This window comes from Meriones unguiculatus, chromosome 19, assembly GCF_030254825.1.
Source record: "Meriones unguiculatus strain TT.TT164.6M chromosome 19, Bangor_MerUng_6.1, whole genome shotgun sequence".
Taxonomy (NCBI): Eukaryota; Metazoa; Chordata; class Mammalia; order Rodentia; family Muridae; genus Meriones; species Meriones unguiculatus.
This window is the reverse complement of record NC_083366.1, coordinates 13927701-13949179: the sequence shown is the minus strand read 5'-3', so window position 1 is coordinate 13949179 and position 21479 is coordinate 13927701. Positions and strand designations below refer to the sequence as shown.

The window sequence follows — 21479 nt, the reverse complement described above, 5'->3', positions numbered from 1 at the left end:
TCCTCAGCTCCCCTCGGGCCTAGGACTTTCGACTTAGTTTCTCCCTATGATTAAATGGAGTCTGAAAACCAAATGGTAGTACTTAGAATAAGTTTCTTTTGCTTGTTCCCAACATGCACTGTTAATACACACAGTGTGCTTGAGAGACAGGGAGAGATTAGTGTGAGAAAAAGACAAGTAAGTGTGTGTGAGAAAAGGGGAAGGGAGGCAAACCGACAGACATATCTATCTTAAGCTCTTGCCTAATGTAGGGGTGTAGGAGAACTTCTGAAATGTGGGGGAGGGGAGACATTTCGCTCACGCCTAATGCCTCGTGGTGTAGAAGTTCTAAAATGTGTTTTCTTTACCCGTGATAGAAGAGAATTAGGGAAGTCTGGGCAAGAGCTGGGTAAACCTTATCAAACTGATGCGCTCATCCGGAAGAGCAACCAGCACTTCTACCACTTAACCGCAGCGTCCAGGGTCAGACTGCAGCCAGAGCTGGGGTTACAGAGGTGGTACAGACCTGGAACCCTACGGCCAAAGAGAGTTTACCAGCCAACTGGGCCTAGGAGGGCTTCCCAGGGCCTCCCTGAACCCGCAGCCTGCTCTCCCCTTCACCAGGTCCCGACCCAGGTGGCGGGAGGGGCTCACTCACCCTTGTGGCAGTGCGAAAGGAAGTAGGCGCGGGCTTTCAGGTTCTCCCGGTCAAAACAGTCTATGGAGATGGTCGGATACTCCGCCATCTGTCCTTGGAAGGAGCTCATAGCGCCCAGGCAGGCCAGACCCTACGACCGCCGCAGAAGCGCAGGTGGGCAGAAGCCTGGGCGACACTTCCGGGAACTGCGCACCGCCTCCCGTAGGCCGGCGAGCTCAGCACGTCCAATCACCGAAAGCCTGCGGTAGAGGGCGGAGCCCAGGAGCACCCAGCCCTGGCCCCGCCTCCCACCGCCCGCTGTGGAAGTAACTGCACCAGCTGTGCATCTCGAAGCCGCAGCGCTGGAAGAACCTGCGCTGCGCGGTGAGTGGGTTGCCGTCGCTCGTCACGGAGTCACCATCCGGCTAAAAAACAACAGAGGAAACCGGAAGTGTTTGTTGCACTGGTGCAGAGCTGCCTGCATCTGTGGAGGAACCGAGGCAGGAAAAAACACAGCTGGAAATGGTGGCCAGGGAGCTTCCCTTTTCTAATCACACTGCTTTGCATTTCCTCCTGTCTGTGGAAGATAGAGTTCTTCTTTTTCCCTTTTTTGTCTTCTCCTTGATTAATAGATTCCGTTGGTACTCGCTCCCTCTGCCGTTTGTACATAAGCTAACGATATCTTGAAGGCTACAATTCAAGCATAGATTGACACAGGAAAGAGAGGAAAGAGAGAGCAAAGATCCTATTGATCTGTTAAATTTCAGTAATCATTGCGGCTGTATTTTTAGGAAGAAAGGATGTATAAAGAGATGGAGAGAATGATAGGGAAAATGGGGAGAAGTTCGTGGTAACTGTTAAGGTCCACCAAACACTTTTCATCAGTGGCATTTGTTGTCTCCTTCCTAGCAAGTTCTCCTTAGAAACTCAACATTGTTGATCACAAACACCTGGAACCTCCAAATCCTGCTATGCAGAACACTTTGGCAAGCCTATTCCTTGTCCATCTCTGTGTTGGAACTAACATCTTGTGACAACAGATCAAAATCTTTTGGAATCTGTTAAGTTAGCAGACCTCTAGTGTCCATCAAACCAAAAGCTAAGAATGACATTAATCCCAAGTGCTGGGATTAAAGGTGTGTGCCACCATGCCCATCAATTTGACTGTTTATTATAAGGCACAAATCAGCCTTAAATCACAAATCACATCTCAGTGTCAATTTTAAAAATTAAACATGTCAACACAATACAATCCAGCCATATATAAATTTAATACTTACATGATGAGGGATGATAGTAGAAAAATACTGAAAGTCTTTGCTTTCCATAATTAAGCCATTATTTCTATGTAATCAGAAAAATTACATTTGTGGGTCTATAGAAAAGCTTCCCAGGGAACAGGGACTATTTCTGACATGAACTCAGCGGCTGGCTCTCTGACCTCCCCTTCCCCCTCTGAGGGAGGAGCAGCCTTGCTAGGCCACAGAGGAGGACATTTCAGCTAGTCCTGAAGATACCTGATAAGCTAGGGTCAGATGGAAGGGGTCAGACCTCCCCTAGCAGTGGACTTGGAAAGGGACAGGGAGGAGATGAGGGAGGGAGGATGGGGTTGGGAGAGAATGAGGGAGGGGGCTACGGCTGGGATACAAAGTAAATAACCTGTGATTAATATAAAAAAATAAAAATTAAAAAAAAAGAGCTTCCCCATCTTTGCTGTACCTGCCTCTCTGATGTGCAATGTCTTCTAACGGTGCCCTGATTTATGACTTTATTTGTTCTATGTTGGAACGTGGAACTTAAGGTGACCTGAATCTATGTTCCAAGCTCAAAGTTTTTCGAAGTGGCTCCAGAATAAACTATCTCTGATTCCCTTTAAGATGAAAGCTGTGGTTTCTGTGTCTACAGTGTCACAGCTGACTAAGATGCCTTCAGAGTTCAGCACATTTGTAAAACCACATAAATGAAGATATTTCCACAGACACAGAAGTGATCCTGGAATAATGCCAGAAATAAGTTCTGAGCAGAGGGATCAGAATGCCATGGTCAGAGAACATCATTTTATTCTTGCAATCATAACATTCAGTTCTGTTCACAGACAGATTTGCATAAAGAGGAAGCAGGAGAAGGAAGGAGGGCAGCAGAGGGAAGTGGTCTAGGCACAGTCACTATTTATACATTCTACCTCAGCAGTACTGATAAAGCCTTGGTTTTGTAGAAGATGGTCTGTCCTGGATTAAGGGAGGACTATTGCTGTACCTGGGTTGTCAATACAGGACCATAATTTCTCCACTGAGCCTGGTATCTACAGAATTGCTCAGAAATGGGGGCTCCGCAAGAAGCAAGACAGAATAAGATTCATAGTCTTATTTCTTTGTTCACTTCTTTCCTCTTTACAACGTATAGAGTAGGAAATAATGGTGAGGATCCAGGTCATAAGGAGATCTATTGGAAAATAATTCTTTAGCATACATATATTTGAAAAGCAGACCTGATTCTGTTTATAAAAAGAATTAAGCTCAAGGTTTGGTGCTTCCAGATGCAGACATCATCACCGTTTTTTAGTGCTGATGAATACCAATTTTATAACCATCAGCGCTAAGCATGTGGTCTTGCACAAATAAGACAACATACAAAGTGGCAGTAGGATATTTGCAACCATTTCAGAAATTATTTGAAAATTCTCCTCTATTCCCAAGCAAAGTTGATTTTTGTTTGCTTGTTTTTGTTTTTGAAGTGGTGTTTCCCTGTGCCCTCGATGTCCTGGAACTTGCTTTGTAGCCCAGGATGGCCCAATTCAGAGATCCACCTGCCTCTGCATCCCAAGTGCTGGAATTAAAGGTGTGTGCCACCATGCCCATCAATTTGACTGTTTTATAAGGCACAAATCAGCCTTAAATCACAAATCACATCTCAGTGTCAATTTTAAAAATTAAACATTCCAACACAATACAATCCAGCCATATATAAATTTAATATTTACATGATGAGGGATGATGGTAGAAAAATACTGAAAGTCTTTGCTTTCCATAATTAAGCCATTATTTATATGTTAGCAGAAAAAATTACATGTATAGTAAAATTATTGCAATTCTTGAATCTGAGGTACTTCAGGCAGTGTTTGTCAGTGTTGTCTGGCATGTCAGAATGTGTATTATAGGGTGTGTGTATTTTGTATTTAGAATTGAGACTTCCAGGAGTGATGGTACAGACCTTTGATCCCAGCACTTGGGAGGCAGAGGCAGGCAGATCTCTGTGAATTCAGAGTTAGCTTGGTCTACATAGCAAGATCCAGGTTTGCCAGAGCTACATAGTGAGACCTTGTCTCAAAATAACAACAACAAACACTAGAAAAGAGACTTCAGTGAACAGTGCAATTTCACATAGGCATACACTGTATGTATGTATGTATGTATGTAATATACATACATTAATCACCTCCAATTAATCATGTGTTTGCTTCTAAGTTCATTTTTGGCCATTGTGGGTTCAGAAATCTTTTACTCTTCCTACAAATTAAGGCAGGCATAAAAGACAAGAAAATAAATTGCTTGTGGGTGCCTGGGGATAGTGGGATGGAGAATTGGAAATTGATACGATCAACACATATTGTTTTGGAGATGGCTTAGCAGTTAAGACTTCTTACTGCTCTTGAAGAGAGGCCAAGTTCTGTTCCTATCACCCACATCAGATGGCTCAAAAATCATCTGTCATTTTAGTTCCAGGGCCTTCATAAGCAGCTGCACTCATGTGAACATATCCACAGAGACACAGATATGCACACATATGTGTGCACACACAGACTTTAAAAATACACATTGTTTACATGTATGAAATCTGTATATGGAATAATATGCAGGTTTTGGGTAAGGAACCAAAGATGCCTACTCCCATATTCTAGAAAACTAAGAGAAACAGAGGGCTGTGGGTGACAGCTACTCAAAGGGGGAAGATACGGAAGCAGTAGAGTTTCCTGAATTTGGATATGGAGTACAAATTGTACTGATAGGTCTAAAATTCAGGGATAACTCTTAGCTAAGTAAAGTATAGAGTTATAAATGGATCCTTTAAAAAAAAAGAAAAAGAAAACACCAAAAAAAAAAAAAAAAAAAACTTTAGTGACTCCTTTGTCTATAACTTTTCAGAATTTTATTTGTAAAAAAAATATGGCTTGTGTTCAACAACTGGCTTCCAAAATCCCTGCATTGTTAACTACAAATTCTGGAATCCCCAAGGAGCAGGATCCCACCCAACGCCCCTTTTCTTGTCAGAAGGAGACTTTGAGGATGACTTAGATCCTGATGAGGCTGCAGAGTCGGAGGAAGAAACAGATCAGCACTATTCTGAGAGATACCCTCCGATTCAGGCTATGCATGTTAAAAACCGTAAGCCTTGGCAAAAAGGAATTAAAAGATTGGAATGGAGCTTGGAGGAAATAAACAGAAAAATTGGAGAATTAACTACTAGGGAAAATGAGGCTCAAATCCCCCACTCCAACTCCCTCATCAGTTGCAGGTTTGGACCCTCCTCCTGGGACTGCTACCCTTTAACCCTCGATTTATTGGCCAATCATTATGGCTCTCCACTCAAAATACCCATCTTGAATCACCCTTCACCGAAACAGGTGCTAGATTAACTATTAGTGAAGATACTGTTGGGGAAATAAACATATAGATGGTACGTTATCTTTTTTAGTGGTTGCCGGACACATCATGCTGGATGGATTCCTTGAACACACACACACTGACAATTATCTTCTGTCTGGATCCAGAACCTGTACCATCTCTACTATCTCAAAAAAACAGTGTGGACAGCGCCCACCCGGGAGGTCCTCAGCACAAAACAAGAACCTCCACGCCGAGCCAAGCCCTTGTGCGTGCGCACAAAGACCCAGAAGTGGGGGCGGGGCCGGAGGAAACTGGGCGTGGCTCACGTGAGCCGGCAGAGCGTCGGTGCGTTGCTAGGAGACGAGCGGTTTTCCTCTGCCGCAACAGTTGGCCTCTGGCTGGCTCAGCCCACGGATCCCGAGTAGAGAACACAAGCACCGCTGCGCCTTCCTGAGAGGCAGGCTGAGCGAGGGTAACCGCCGACAGCGGGAGCCCGGCCTGAGCGGATGCGCAGCGAGGACCGGGGCTCTGACCGCACCGCCCCTGGCTGGGCCCCGCCCCGGGAGCGCAGGCCCCGCCCCTTCCGCCCGGCCTGCCTGGTACAGGGGTTTTCTCTGTCTCTTTTACTAGGGTCTTCGCTTAGCATCTCCTCCATGTTAGGATCTGCTCCCCAGCTAAATTCTCGGCTTCCCCAAGTTGGTTACTGTAATGGCTGTGCCATTTAATGCCAGGGTTCAGGGAACTGTCTCTAGCTCAGCTTCTGGGCAGATTATATTTTACAGACATCGTGATTTACGGCAAAAAGAAAAGTGATTTCTGGCAGACAGAGCTCAACAGCTGTAAGAACCCTTTTCAAGGGTGGCTTTATGCTCCGCAGACGCAGATTGGCACACCTGGACTGTGGGCCGACTACACGGGGGTGCTTGGAGGTGGTGGTGGGGGCGCTTAGGTCTTTAAAGTGAACACCCAGTGTGAGGACTGTGTTCAGAAAACAAGTGGCGTTCTGTTTCAGACCCAGTGTGAGAACCGGGATCAGTTTCAGTTAGGTTCATTGTCTTGGCCAAGGTTTATATGTAAGTTTAAAGGGATCCTCAGTTATGTCTTACCACCTGCTAGGAGCACAAATAATGAAAGAAGGTGAGGAGAATTGGAGGTTGGAAGGTTAGGCGTGTTATCTAATTAGGGGGTTAAGAGGCAAAACTTGAGTGACAGGCCACTCAGATACCTATCCCTAATACACCAACAAAGGAGACGCACAAAGGGAAAAGTAAAGAAAGATGTAATTAACATGGCATACTGGCAAGGGTAGTAAGGGAAAAGGTCCTGGGACCCCAGGTTTGTGTTTCAGGTGCTGACATAACTGTTAGGGTTAAGTAGAGGGAGAAGCTAACAGGGTCTGATTGGATGGTTAACATCCCCTTGCAGTTAGGCATTCCTCTGACCCAGTGTAAAGGAGCCAGGCACAAAACGGAAGCAGAGGAACCTGGCTTCCGCATCCTTTTAGTTAGCTTGTGGATCCAAATGAGTTTCTGTGTTGTATTTTTGTAGCAGTTTCTGAGTGTCTGAAGGGAAGAGAGCTTGGGGTAGCTGGCTACATCATAAGTGTCTACTGTTGCATTAGAACTTACGTTGTCAGGGATTTAAGATTGGTGTGATTTTTTTTTTCAAATACACACATAGCCCTTAATAGTGATTAATGAAATTCAGTTTCTAAAGAGTAGACACCTAAGCATTGCCACTTCCTGGTTGTAGTGATACATATTATGTGTTATTATATTATACATATGTATTATGTGTGTTTTATTATATAATTTCATTTACTATTTATGATACTATGCATGGGTATTTTTACCTGTTCAAAACTAGAAAACGACTGATTTACAGAACCTTACTAAAAAAGAAAGAAATACATGATGATTATTGTGATAGCATCTAAGTAAAATTAATGAAAAAATTACCCCTTTCACGATTGAGAATTCCCTGCAACAAGTTAAATATTGAAGAACCAATGTTTTTAATACCCTTTAGATCTGATGACATTAAGGTTAGACTTGTTTTTCAGTTATGAATTTTAAAACAATTTTGTGCTATTTCAAATTCACCCATTCAGTATAAAAGGAACTAGGATAAAATGATTTAAAAAAAATATGCTTCACCAAAAATATTTGGAAGAATAGCCATTTTAAAGATGCATCAGGCCTGAACATTAACCAGGGGAGAATAAAACTAAATAATGTCCCCAATTTATTGGCATACATTGATACCAGCGTCCCATAAAACTAGGTGTGATACAAATGCCTGAAATCCCAGCTCTTGGCAGATGAAATCAGGAGGATCAGAAGTTCAAGACCATCCTCAGAGAGTTCAAGACCACCTTGGAGAATATGAGACCCAGTGTCAAACATAAAATAAGGATCTTCTGGTTATAAACAAATCTGTATGCAAACCTCTTGCCTGGAATTTGACAGTTCTCTAGCATAATAGTAACACCCACAGGTAAGTTTCTCACAGTTCACTGGAGGCACTATTTTTTCATTCTTCCTATCTTTGTTCAACCAGTTCAGACTTTTAGCTTCAATTCACCTGCATCAATCAATCCAAAAGTAGTGATGAGCATCCTTATAAAAAAGGAGTTCCAGCAACATCACCACGTTTGGATTTGCCCCTGGTTTCTTGCTTCGTTCCCAGGTGAGCCTCTGTCTCCCGAAGTCCCTGGGGCTCTTTTCACACTAGCCCCCATATTATTATTTACAACTTTAGCAGGAGTTGATGCAGCAGACTACACCAATACTGAGATCATCTGCACAGGCTCCTCAGTTGTGCCTTTTTTACCCACCCGTTCTTGACTTGCCAATGGAATAATTTGAAGGAGCTCCAGAAGATTCCACAGAACTTCTCAAAAAAAAAAAAAAAAAAAAAAAGCTGAACTATTCCTTGATGGAGACTCCAAAACCTCTTCTTGAAGTGTTGAGTGTGGCAGAGTGTATGCCAGTCATGTGGACCTCCTTTGTAACCCAGACCATCCAGTGTAGACCTGGCTCACTGGATGAGACCATAGGCTAGCCAGGGGTCTCTTATTCTCTAGCCCTCCAGCACTGCCGCCTGTGACCTTTCCTAGGTCTCATTTGAAATGGTTGTCATATGTTTTTATCAGTTGGACTTCAACAAGATATGCTTCTGCCCCAGCATGCTAGGTGTCTGGCCAATTACTCCTCCAGCAGTTTCTGAAGCTTTAACTGTTTTAAGGATGTTTGGCTTTGGCTCTGTTCCTTGGTGCCGACTTTCACTGACCTCTGAAGATCTGTCTGCAGACCTGGCATTTGAGGGCCTTAAAGAATGGGGTGGGCTCCAGTCTAACTCAGCAGACGCCTTTACTTCGGTTTCATTATACTTTTATACAGGAATGTAACAGAGCCTCCAAGAAAGGTTGTTTGAATTCAGGACAACATGTAAACAAACACTAGTATGCACAAGAGCTTGTGTAAATAAACAGAGCAGTCTTTTTCCAGAACATTCTCAGTATAGAGCAATTTAAACACAATTGCCTGGCACATACTGTAGATTGCACCTGGGAAAGCATGAAAACAAGGCAGACGGTCATACTGAGACTCAGGTAGACTGAGGACACCACTCAGCATGTCCTGTCATCAGATTGAATTCTATAGCTATGTTCCAACATCCAACAAGTATAAACATGTCTTATACATTGAATGCAAATGTTTAACGCAGAAGGCATGAAATCAAATCATACCCAAGAACAGCCCAGGGGACAAAGTGCACCTGAGGTAAAAGGCCCTCTGCCTTTTTTCCTTGGAGCCTCTCACACAGTTCCCAAGGTGGAGTTCACCATGGGTCATTCTTTTGACTGTTCTGACATCTTCCCCTCCCTGCCCTTTTCTCTTTTTAAGCAAGGACAGCCAGTGTGGTAGATAAAGTTGCTATTGGGTAACAACAAAGACCGTTGTTGCCATCGGCATCCTAAGAGAAGCAAGAACATGATAAGTGCAACGCTAGCGGCAAGAGCAAGGGGCCAGGAATGAGGAGCCAAGCCTTGTGAGGCCTCAACAATTCCTTTTGCCAGTCTCTGTCCCAAAATTTAGGTAACTGCTTAGAAAATGTCTGAAAAACTCCATTCTGGTACCCACTGCTCTAGTTCTTTATACCATATGGGATAGAACAATGGCTGCCTTGCAGGGATGAACATCCTGCATATGCCAGCAAGCCCGACTCAGAGGCTCAAGGGGCAAATATTTAAAGATTAAATAAGGTCATAACGAGTATCTCGGGGAGTTCTCTGTACACTAAGCTGCACAGTTCCGTCAATGTTTACCCCTTGCCTCTGGATTAGATGCATATCTTTGAGGAAAACTCCAACCTGACACTTTGATCTGTATGGTTTGGCTTTGGTTTGTTCCACAGTTTTGTTTTTTCCTGTGTCCTTTGTTTTTTGTTTGCTTCTATCAGTTTAATGTCTACTAGCTCCTCTGATTTCCCTTCAGTTATGGATGAAGTGTTCTAAAAGCTCAGCCTTCCCCTTTCCCCTCCTGTTTGGCTTCCATCCCACCTACAGCTGTCAGGCCACAAGGTCTCTCTGAGGCATTTCATGTTTAGTAAGGAAAAGGTATTTTATAAACAATTTTCCCTTAATGACCCGTAAGGAAACCATTACATTTTAGAGTGTTGAGTGTTACTTAGCAGAATTAGTAATCACTTGAATAATCAAAGAATGTTAACCTCTTCTTTTCCAGTTTTAGTTTCTTTATTCAAACCATAGCTCTCATTCCAAAGCTAGTAAGGGATAGTTAATTCTAGGACAAATGTGAGTGTGGCCATGGCCTGAGAACATGGATTCAGGTTATCCTGCATGCCATGTTCCACCGTGGAAGTCGGTGAATGAAATTTGTAACCACAGAGCAAAAGATGGTAATAACTCAATGCGTTTTCCAATTGTTTTGGTAAGGACATGAGGCAGGCAAGTTAGAATAGAGCAAGGAAATTGGTTCTGTGGATTTTTGATGCTATAGAATTCTTAGCTAGTGGTATGCTAAACAATGCAATCTTAAAGTTTTTTTTCACAAAAAACTTTTTTTTTTCACAAATAAATATGTTGTCTGAAACCGAGAGATTGAGAGTAAATGTCACAGCCCCAGGTGACTGTGTCCGCAGGATCTCCAGCACAGGTGTGCTTCAGAGAACGTCAGTTCACAAAAACTTTGTTTTTTTCATTGTTTTTAATAACCAGAGAAAATAGAGTTTGCATCACCACTTTATAGCATAGTTACCACAAGTACTAAATTTGGTTTTTCTTTTACGGTGAATTTCACACTAAACTTTCCAATGTCTGATAATATCTTTAAAAGAGGTGGGTATTCCTAATGAGGAAAACAGCGAGTCCCTAAAACCCCATCTGAAGGCGGTGTTTTTCCAACCCTCCTACAACGTGCAGCGTTCTTATATGTTTAGTCAACGCAATTGCTTAACCCGGAAGAAATGAAAGACATAACTCTCAGGGAAACCTTTTTTGAATGATACAAGCAAATCAAAGTGTTTTGTTGTACATCAACCAGCTAAGCCTAGTGGGGGGGCAAAAGCGAGCGCTGTGCCACTGCCCTAAGAAGATGAGCTTCATCTGCAGAAGCAGTAAAAGCGACTCAGCCACTAACGTCATAGAAAAACGTGACTAACTTGGAGTACTGTAAACGTTGTGTTGTGCAGTGCCCAACGAGGCCAGTAGAGGGCGGTGATGGATCTCCTGGAGCTGGAGATGAGGGCGGTTGTGAAGGCTTGACAGACTCCACCTAGTCCCTGAGGTGTCCCTGTAGCCACTTGGGTGTCCTGTGGTTTTTGAGACTTGGTCTTACTGTGCAACTGTGGCTGTCCTGGAACACTCTATGTAGGAAACTGGCCTCGGGCTCACAGAGATCCAATTTGTCTCTGCCTCGCAAGGGCTGGGATTAAATGTGCGCCATGCCCAACTTAAATGTGTTTTTAATATAGTGGAATTCACATCTTTTCTTTCTGTGATTCTTCATATCATATTTTCTGTTACATATGTAATTCATCTCCCCTATACAAGTGGGTTACCAGGCTATACTCCATATTTCCAGCTCGCCTGTTAGTCGTAGCTACTGGGGTAGCACACTGATGACGTGATGAGCTTTCACAGTGGGAGGAATGGAATTACAAACCAGGAGACCTAACAATAAAATCAATAAAATACAACATGAGCCTGACTCTAAAATAACTGAGAGGCAAAAGTTTAAAACCCACATGTTATCCACATTAGTGGATCTCAAGCTAGAGAACTCGCACCATTGGTGACTCCCTCTTTGACCTAATTTTCTCCAGTCTAACCAACGTGTGTGTCAGTTTGCACACTGGGAAAAAAAAGTGCAAAAAGCAATACTGATGATTTATCTGGTATGTGCTAACTGATTTCATCACAACTGCAACTGTTCAACTCAGGAATTTCACTTAAATTTAAATCTGGAGCTAAGCCAAACAAAGGTGGGAATATGATTCCCAAATAGAATATGAACCTCCTTCAAGTTAGAGCTTAATGGTGTAAATAACGCAGCAAAAAGTCTAGAGGGTGCAGGAGGCACAGAGGGAAGTCTTCAGCTCTTGCAAGCCAGCCCGCTCACTCTCCTGTGTGGAGCTTAGCCTCCTGGTTTTCTCCCTGTCTTTTCTTAACTGTGAGAAGACACTTGTAGAACACATTTTTCACAGAGAAGAAAGAGTCAAGGAAATGCAGAAAGCCTGGTGTTTTTTTCCATTTATCTGACCCCTCTGTAAAAGCTAACTGTATTGCATGTGCAAAGGCGCTGTGGGTCTGAGCCCATCCTCCTGACTTAGCATCTGTTCCGGTTGATGCTCACCCAGTGGCGAGGACAGACACCTCTGATTGACGTGAGGGTGATTTGCCTTTTCTATCAGTGTATTTTAGTGTATTTCTTAGTTAACCTAATGAGAATTTGTTGGTGATTGAAAATATGTAAGTTCCCTTAAGGGGATCTTTATGAAGTATGACAATGTATTTTAGACAAGAGAAACAGTTTTAATAGAATGGATTCAAGGAATCGTGGTGAAAATTCTGAGTTTGAAACAAAATAAATATTTGAGAAATGGAAATAAAACAAAATATCTGAGAAACTGCCTGTGCTGTTGGGCATGTAGCCCAACAGGAGAATGCTTGTCTAACACGAAGTGCTGAGTTCAATCCCAGTAACTGGGGGAAACCAGCAAGAGGAGTTTGGTAAGAGGACATCTAGTGTGAACTAGACTTGGAGAGCTGACTGTCCCAGAGCAACAGTAACCACCCAGGCCGTTTAGAGTCAGTGATCTAACTCCACAGCCAAAAAATGAGTCTGGAATTTGGCCATTTGTCTTCTAACACTGGCCTACCGAGGGTGATGTGACACTGTGACCCAAGAAAATAGATTACAATGTCTTCAAAAATCAAGAAATGGAAGGTGTATCTCGAGACCCACAAGAAAGGGAAGTAAGAAGGCTGTTTATTTTCTTGATTTGTAAGCAGTCCAGGATGGCCTTTACCCCCGATCCTCCTGCCTTGACCTCCCAAGCCCATCACCACATTTTGCTAAGAATGATTGATTATCTTTACATTCTTTTTTTTTTTTTAAGAGAGGGATAAGGAGAGAGAATGAGAATATAAATCAATGGAATAGTGGTAGAATATTTGGACAATATATTGAGCAGAGTCAAATAACAGTATGTTTTCATAATTGTACATTATCTACTGCCCAAAGCCTCAGAACAGGTACTCTTAGAACATTACTCAATAACTCCAAGTGCAGTTTTATTTGATAATGAAATTAACTATTCTCTGTGTACCTTCCAGGGTTTAGGAGTATTTTGATTATATCATTTTGTTTTTCAAAAATAACAGTATTGGAAATGAATGTTAAAATGTGAAATGTTTACTCTGAGGTTCTTTCCCTCTTTTTTTAGTATTTTTTCATTCTAAAGGTTTTGAAAATTGTAATTATCATGTTACCTATTAATATTGTTCTAACTTCTTTCAGAAATAATTGCTGATAAGGCCTCTGTAGCCATGGCTAGTTCTGATGTGAAACCAAAATCAATAAGTCGTGCCAAGAAATGGTCAGAAGAAATAGAAAATTTGTACAGATTTCAACAAGCAGGATATCGGGATGAAATTGAATATAAACAAGTGAAACAAGTTGCAATGGTAAAATTTACTGTTATTCAAATTTGCTAAAACCAGTTCCTCAGATGGTGAAATGTACTTTAATAATAGAGTAACAAAACACAACTGAAGGGAATCCTCTGACACTCTCGTCTGAAGAGAGGGAGACTAAAGCCTATAAAAGTGGTCTAAGACTCAGGGGACAATGCAGTCCCTTGGCTGGGCACACATTCACACTTCCTGAACTACTGTGCTTTCATATACATAAGTTTTTCTTGGTAGAGAACAGAAGACCTTTTCCTTACTCTGGTAACTATTATCACATATTCAGTTTGTGGTAAAGTATCATTTCCCCTCTGCTAATTCTGACTGTGAATTAGAAAGGCTTTGCATATATTGTTTTGTTTTCTTCTTTTCTTTCTTTTGTTCTTTATTTCTTTTTGTTGTTGTTTTGATTTTTTGGTTTGTTTTCTTTTTGTTCTTTGAGGTAAGCTCTTACTCTGTAGCCAGGCTGGCTTTGAATTCGCTATGTAGATGAAAGCCTTGAATCAGTCCCTGCTTCCCAAGCCCTGGGGGTACAGACGCGTGCATTCTCTCCGCTGTAGCTGTACTCTACGTTAGCTAACTCTCCACTAGTGGATCTCAAGCTAGAGAACCTCAGTTGATGCTTAGGAGTGGCCTTGTTCTGAAGATCCAGCGCGCTGATTATACACTAACACGGTTGTCCTTGGAGCCTGGTGAAGGGATAAGACGCTGCTCCACTGTCTTGAGAACACTCCCTTTCCCTGACGATGGCAGCTTTGACTCCAGTCCCAGAAACATTTGCTGTTTTCCTACAGAGTAAATGCAGCTGGACTTGCCACACTGATCATATGGGCCAGGCTCTGCTTCTACTGACACAGCCAGGAGAGAGTAAATGCAAGATCCATGCATCTTGGCCCATGCCTGAGGTCCCAGCGCCCTGGAGATTGAGATAGGAGAATATTAAGTTTGAGGGTCTCAGCCAGGCTACAATAGGGAAAGTTGCCTCAAGCAAAACAATGAAAGAAATATAAAGGAAAAAGGGAGAAGGGGAAATTTCCAGAAAATCATAGACATGGTTCCCCAAATAGTGTACTCATTTTTCCTTCCAGTTGCGGGCTGTGACTTATAAGAGTTAAGTGAAAGGAACACTGCTAGATTGGTAGTGTTGAAGAAAAGGGTTTTGAATTACCAAAATATGGCTTAGACTTTTGATAATGATAAAGTACCTCCAATAAAATTCAGGAGAACTTTTTTTATTAATAACTGAAACACATTGGGTCCTAGAATGCATTGTGATAAGTTACAGAAAAAAAAATTAAGACTTGACAAGTTCCTAACAGCCACATACAGACACTCAGACTCTCTGTCTCTGTCTCTCTCTCTCACACACAGACAGACAGACACTCAGACTCTCTGTCTCTCACTCTCTCACACACACACTGGGCTGGGACTGGGGCTTTGTTAGGAGAGTGCTTGCCCAGAACACATGAAGCCACCTTGTGTTCCATTCCAGGCACACACAGGACAAGGTGGTCTATGCCTGTAATCCCCAGGCAGAGGCAGGAAGGTCAGAAATTCAAGGTCATCCTTGTGCTATGTAGCACAGACAGCAAATTACGTGACTTAGTGTCTGAAACCAACACACCCTCCACACCCACCACACCCACCACATATTGACCTTCCCAAGAAAGCATGACATTAAAGTTGGAGAGGAAGCAAAAAGAGCACACAAATCCAGCCAACAAGTGACAAATCAAGCAAATCAGAGAAGCACGGAGCATAGAATAGAGGGGAGAAGAAAAGCGGTGCCGAGGACTGGTTTCGAGATTGTGTTAAAAATTGGACTTGGACTTGAAGCTTGGGTAGACATGCAGAGGTGCTGCTTCAAGTCCAGCACCTGCCTTTAGTCCAGTGGTCCTCAACCTTCCAAATGCAGATCCTTTCATACAGTTCTTCATGCTGTGGTGACCTCCAACCACAAGATTATTTTCACTGTTATTTTGTAACTGTGATTTTGGTACTGTTAGGAGCTGTAATGTAAATATTGGATATGCAGGATATCTAATAGAGGACCTCTGTGATGGGGGTCATGACCCACAGGTTGAGAACTGATTCTGTTCCTGCCTGAAGCCCATGAACAGGGGCCCTGGACTCACCCCCAGTTCCCTCCTGGGCTTTCATTTTAGAAGTTACAGTGTTTTGAATCACTTAGAAACATAAGAACAATAAATTTTAAATTATTCAGCACACATCCTCAACCTTGGCCATAGTGTCGACACTAAGGCCTTGAAACTGAGCTCTAAAGGGTATGCTCTCCAAAATAAGGCTGAAAACTGAGGTTTGTTTCAGCGCTCTCCCGAAGCGCTTTTAAAACGTAATCTCAGACTTTAATTTTTGATGCAAGTTGTTTGGTAGTGGGAAATGATATAAAATAAAACCGCCCTCACAGCATGCGTCCTCTGATCCTGCCCACACAGGTGGACCGTTGGCCGGAGACAGGCTACGTGAAGAAACTTCAGCGAAGGGACAATACTTTCTACTACTACAACAAACAGAGGGAGTGTGAGGACAAGGAGGTCCACAAAGTGAAAGTTTATGCATACTGACCCTTTCATTTCTTCGGTTTGGCAATGCTACTGTAAGAATTCATTGTTTACATTTCCATCATGTAAATGTCATTTTACGAAACAATTCAGGATTCTGTCTTTAATTCATAATGTCTTGCAACATGAACAGCATGAAAACTGGCATTAGTCAGTCACCCTGTTCAGTTCTGCAAGGCGCTTGCAGAGAACCTTAGAACTGGGCCCTCCCACCACCTCCTTCTGACCTGTTTGGCGGCTCCCTTGGGAAACCAGCCTCTGGGAAGCCACTCCAGGACCCCAGCTACATGTTTGCTCAGAGCGGTCAGTGTCCCACCCAGAAGCCCCTCCTACCATTTCCCTGCCTACAATAGTACTTGCTTTTTTTTTTTTTGGCCTTGGGGTTTTTTTTTTTCTTTGCCTCACATGTCTTTTGCCTTTTGCTGGCCATACGGGAAATACAAAGAATGATGCCCACCTTGGACAAGCCCTCACAAACGTAGAAAAGGAGTATCTAACAGGCCCGAGGCTGCATGCAGAATTAGTCCCAGCGCCGCAAGAAGACAGAAGACACCCACACACACATGCTCAGAGACCCAGACAAGTATTCACACCTTTAAATTAACATTTAATGATTTATTTACCAGTGCTGTGGATAAAACACAAGACCTCACAAATAACAGCCAACCACTGTACCGCAAAATATATCCCATCTCTGGCTTATTTGGTTGGCCAGTTAGAGCTGAGATGGGATCTTGCTGCACTCTCCATGCTCACTTTGAACTCTTGGTCCTCTTGTTTCCACCCCGCCTACCCCCAATAGCTGGAATTACACCACCATTTCTAACCCATGGGTCCTTAGAAAGCCCTAAGTGCACTGGCAGCACACAGTGGCCACCCTCCTGTCACCTGTTTTGGGTTGAATTATGTTCTCTCTCCAAACACATCTAAATCCTAGCCTCCCACCCTGTGGATGTGACGGAAGTTGGAGAAAGATCTATAGAGAAGAAATCAGGTTAAGGCGTGGTCATAGTAGTGGTCCCTGATCTTGTGACTATCACTGAAGACACGAAGATCTAGAGAAGTCACTGGAACAAGGGAGAGCCAAATTGGATAGATGAAATTTTGAGTGAGCACACCGAACCTCGCCATGAACCAGAACTAACAAGGAGGTAAAAATGATTGCTTGGAGCATTCAGAGTGACCTTGGCTCTACAGACACTGTAACTTTGGATGACCAGCCTCCACAGCAGAGAGAACAATGTTGTCTGTTGTGTAAACTGTCTGTAGTACTTAGTCACAGTGACTCCGGGAAATTAACACATCACCCATGTCATACATCTAAGAAGAGGAAGATTTATTCTGGTTCATAGTTTTCAAGATTTTGGTTCAAGGTTAAATGGCTTCATTGTTTTTGGGCATGAACAGTATAGGAATCGCATGATGGAGTAACAGTTCACGTTGGGACAGGCAGGAAAGGGAAGAGCAAAGATCATAACTCCTTCAAGGCTAACTTCCAATACGTGTCTTCATCCCCCAACACGCTTCTTTAAAATATTTTCTCAGGAATGCCGTCATTATGAATCTATCATGGGATTAACCCTTTGGTTCGTGCAAAACCTTCAGGATCCACTTAGTTCTTAAAAGTCCACCAGCAGACCACCAAAACCCCTGCGTATAAATCTGTGCAGAACATTTCATATCCAAACCATAACATATAGCTAGAGAAGACAGAGGATGTGAGGCAATGGTTTTGATGGCTCTCCCACCCACATCTTACCCAATCAGGAATGGCAAAAATTCTCTGACCCAGTAGTTGCAAATTGTTTTTGCATATTCCAGCCGCTGATTTAATGATGCTGGCCATATGGTGAGTGAAAACTATGCCCCATAGGCTCAGGTATTTGAACACGTAGTCCCCAGTTGGTGGTACTGTTTGGGGGGAAATTATGAAATCGTTAGGCAGCGTAGCCTTGCTGGAGGAAGTACATCATGGGCCTGGAGAGCTTAGATACCGATAGCCTACTTCCGGTTTGCTCTCTCGCTGTGTTTGCTTTGGAAGATGAGATCTCTTAGCCTCCTGCTCTGGCCTCCTGCCGTCATGCCTTTTATGGACTCCCCCCTCTGAATCATAAACAGAAACAAACTTTTTTTTTTTTTTTTGCTAGTTTCTCTTGGTTATGGTATTTCACCACAGCAATGGAAAATAACAAATACAGGCCACCATTCGTTAATGCCATGGATTCAACTCCTGACTTGACTCTAGAATCACTGAGGTAGCCTTTAACTCGGGTTATTTAACTTCCAGGCAGCCATCTTCTCACTGTTTATACATCAACTTTCCAGAGACCTTAAACTAAATCCACAAAAACACTAATCCCACTTTCTCTCTCTCCCTGTGTATCTTTTTGGTCTGCTGTTTGGTTTTACCACACTGACAGTTCTAGGAAAATCGGGGCTTTTGTTTAACATGCTTCTTGCATGATGGGTCTGATTAATTAAAGACTCCACTCTCCTCTGATGATAGGTGCTTTCCATCCTACACATGGTTCTTTTTCCAACACATTATGACTATCCCAATCAGCTTGGGGTGGTGTGCCTGGCTCTGTAAAAGAGGGGGGCCACAACCTCTTTATGACCATGTTTCCTAAAGTGTTCACAGCAAGAGTGCTTGTACGAAGCTTCAACTTACTCCATGAAGTACGTCAGGACACATTGATACCTCCCCCAGCAGACCCCAGAAATCCATGGGCCCCTTTGTCACAGGAAAAAGTCAAGTCAGGAGACTATAAGTTCAGTCAAGTGATTTTAACATTGTCTACCAAACCTGCACCCTGATCACAGAACCTATGTCTGTACCACCTCTTAGTGCTTATTTCTCATTGTCTTCCATTTGCCTGGCTTCAGAAACCTCAGAGTGCTGTTTCAAGGGCTCAAAGAAAGAACCAGGAAGACTCTGTGGGCATTTGGACGCTTTACTCACTCAGTGGCTCTGGATGCTGGAAAAGCAAGGATCCACACAGCAAATACAATGCAGTGACACTTACACACAAGTAGAATGAAGAGGAGTCCAATACCCAAGGTTGAATTAACTAAATCCAAATGGGCCTCTTCTGCTTGTCTGTTCCACTGGAGTGGCCAGTGATCTGCTTCCCACACCAGCATTTATTCTTACAATCAGAGGCCTTTACAAGAACGAAATCTCTGTGGCCACTTCAGACACTGACACGTTTCCTGTGTTCCCCTACAACGCTGACGCCTTTCTTGTGCCTCTGAGACAAGGCACCATGCATTTACTCTACCTGATGCCGAAATAACTGTAATTCATCACACAAGGTTAACTCAGTCAGGGAACAGAAAGAGACTACCACAGTGAGGTCTGACTGTCCTATCACTGCGTTGGTTTCTTTAGGAATAATTCCCCCCAAAATGCCTAAATCTTGATAGCCCATTTTCACAACTAGAGGACAGTAAAACTTAATGCCTCATCTGCCCCTCTCCTCAGAGAGCTGATATTGTGACCTCTCCAGGGCTGGTTCCAATTTGCCAGGGACGCATCAGGCATTCTGTGTGTAGTGTGATCTTGGCTCTGCCCACACATAATAAAGTGATAGCATGCCCCTTTCTATGGCCTAAGAGGCCAGCCCATTTTAATTTGTAGCTGTAGTGCTGGGAACTGCAAATCAGTGATTGTGGCATGGCTCTGAGCTGCTCTTTTTGAAGTATTTCAATTGAGACTTTTCAAGGCTTTGTCCACTTTACCTAACTGTGGGGGCAGGTCTATGAAGCCTGCTTCAGTAATTCTCCACTGCAGGAGCCCTTCTCCTGAGTGAGTATAGCAGCTGGTAGATCCATAGTTAGTCTTCGTCATTAGCCCACTGTTATCATGCATGCATTGTGAAGTGGGTGCTTTGGTAACTTTCTATTTGGGAGATTCTATACCTCAAGTTTAACTAGCAAGTCCTGGTTGTGCCATCCGTTAGGGGGTTCTAGCACGCCAGGCTTTCTCTGAGCTTGGTAGAGGACTGGTGTGGACCGTTTGCCACCACCACAAGGGCAGATTTCCTCTCTCGATGTCACTGTCTCCAACCCCCAGGCATGTTGGGTATCCCTGAGCACACACTGCTGTGGCAAGAGTGCACGCCTCCTGCCCCAGCGAGGCGGGGCCCCGTTGCAGAGCACCAGCCCACGTGGTTTTCCAGCTCCTGTGTTATTTTCGGTCTGGTATTGCAGCCAGGAGGTGACATCTTCAGCGCGGCTTCTTCCAGCCATTGGCGTCTTTATGACAATTCGATCCACTCTGTCACTCTTAGGTGACTGTAAGGACCGGCGAGCAACATACTATATCACCAATTATTTGTATTGTCTCATGATGTTTCCACAAATCTTGCCTCGACAGAGTGTAACTATTAAGGACCCCACTGGTGAGTGTGCCACTGAGGAAGCTACAGTACAGGGCTCTTGAAAATGACCCCACTGTCACTGCCTTAAATTAGGGTCTCTGCTTGTTACCAGGATCCATGCTGATTGGAATTGGGCTCTCTGACTACTGTGGCATTAACTGTCAGCATTGCTGAAGCTCTCCTTCTCTGGGTAGTATATTTCCGCCTTCCATTATAAGGGATTTCTTTTTATCTACCCATCAACGTGCAATGCTTCCTCAGGGACCAGTGGCTCCCCTTCCTTCACTGGTGTGTAAAGCCTGGCAGTTCATGGAGCATTTCTCTACCAAGGAGTATTATGCACCTCTGGTTGTAAGAGGTGTTCTCTCCGTCTGGCAAGGTACTCGCATGGGTGGTGCCTATCCACGGATGACTTTGCCTTTGGTGTGCCCAGCCTTCAAGAGAGCCGCACGAAGCTTCCATGACAGGACTTTTTAAAATTCTAATTTTCTTGGGGGAGGGTTGGAAAGGGGAAGGGCAGATACAAAGGAACTGGGAGGTGAGTAGGACTGGGTGCATGATATGAAATTCACAAAGAACCAAAAGCTTAAAAAATAGTACTTTATTTTCAACATAGATTGCTGTTGAACCTCTTTGGTCGGTTGCTCCCTTCACCTTGAGCCCATTCCTCCCCCAGGGATAAACAGAAGAGCTGCAAGGTTACATGTTATTTTTTGAGACAAGGTCACTATGTAGCCTTAGCTGTCCCGGAACTTTCTATGTAGACTAGGCTGGCCTTGAAGTCACAGAGATCTACCTGCTTCCTGCTCCCAAGTGCTTAGCCCTGCTAAGCTGCTAAGAAACCCCTTGCTTCTCTGGCTGCTAGCCTATTTTCCTGGGCATCGTCAGACATGTCCTTTTGATGGCCCTTACCAGTAAATGGCTGCCACTTGTTTGAGAATAGATGCTGTCCACATACTTACAATCCCTTGCCTATGTTTAATTAGTGAATTGTTGGCCACTAAAAACCCTTGATCCTTCCAGACAACATCATGGCCATACTTAGCAAAATAATAACAATGATGATGATGATGATAATGA

General features: G+C 43.5%; 2 protein-coding genes across 8 annotated transcripts in view; one reads left to right on the top strand and one right to left on the bottom strand.

Annotated features, from left to right (window-relative positions):
• Nucleotides 1-840, bottom strand: part of Dclre1c (DNA cross-link repair 1C) — a 30218-nt gene extending 29378 nt beyond the window's left edge. For 2 of the 6 annotated variants that reach the window (XR_009587706.1, XM_060372694.1), the window contains exon 1: nt 638-839. Coding sequence is in view for 3 of the 6 variants with exons in the window: in XM_060372694.1 (XP_060228677.1) it covers nt 638-746 (109 nt within the window). In the remaining 3 variants the exon portion in view is untranslated. Of the gene's footprint in view, nt 1-637 lie in introns of all 6 variants that reach the window. The other 4 variants (XM_021647490.2, XM_060372690.1, XR_009587707.1 and 1 more) reach the window with 3 other exon arrangements.
• A 4700-nt stretch (nt 841-5540) lies between these two features.
• Nucleotides 5541-16149, top strand: Meig1 (meiosis/spermiogenesis associated 1). 2 transcript variants are annotated; one of them, XM_021647489.2, is made up of 3 exons: nt 5541-5692; nt 13266-13432; nt 15892-16149. In XM_021647489.2, exons 2-3 carry the CDS (start codon nt 13295-13297, stop codon nt 16018-16020), a joined length of 267 nt encoding a protein of 88 aa, XP_021503164.1. In that variant the 5' UTR covers nt 5541-5692; nt 13266-13294; the 3' UTR covers nt 16021-16149. The 2 variants fall into 2 exon arrangements, with proteins under 2 accessions (XP_021503164.1, XP_060228775.1); XM_060372792.1 differs by having other exon boundaries at nt 5645-5819.
• Nucleotides 16150-21479: the final 5330 nt, after the last annotated feature.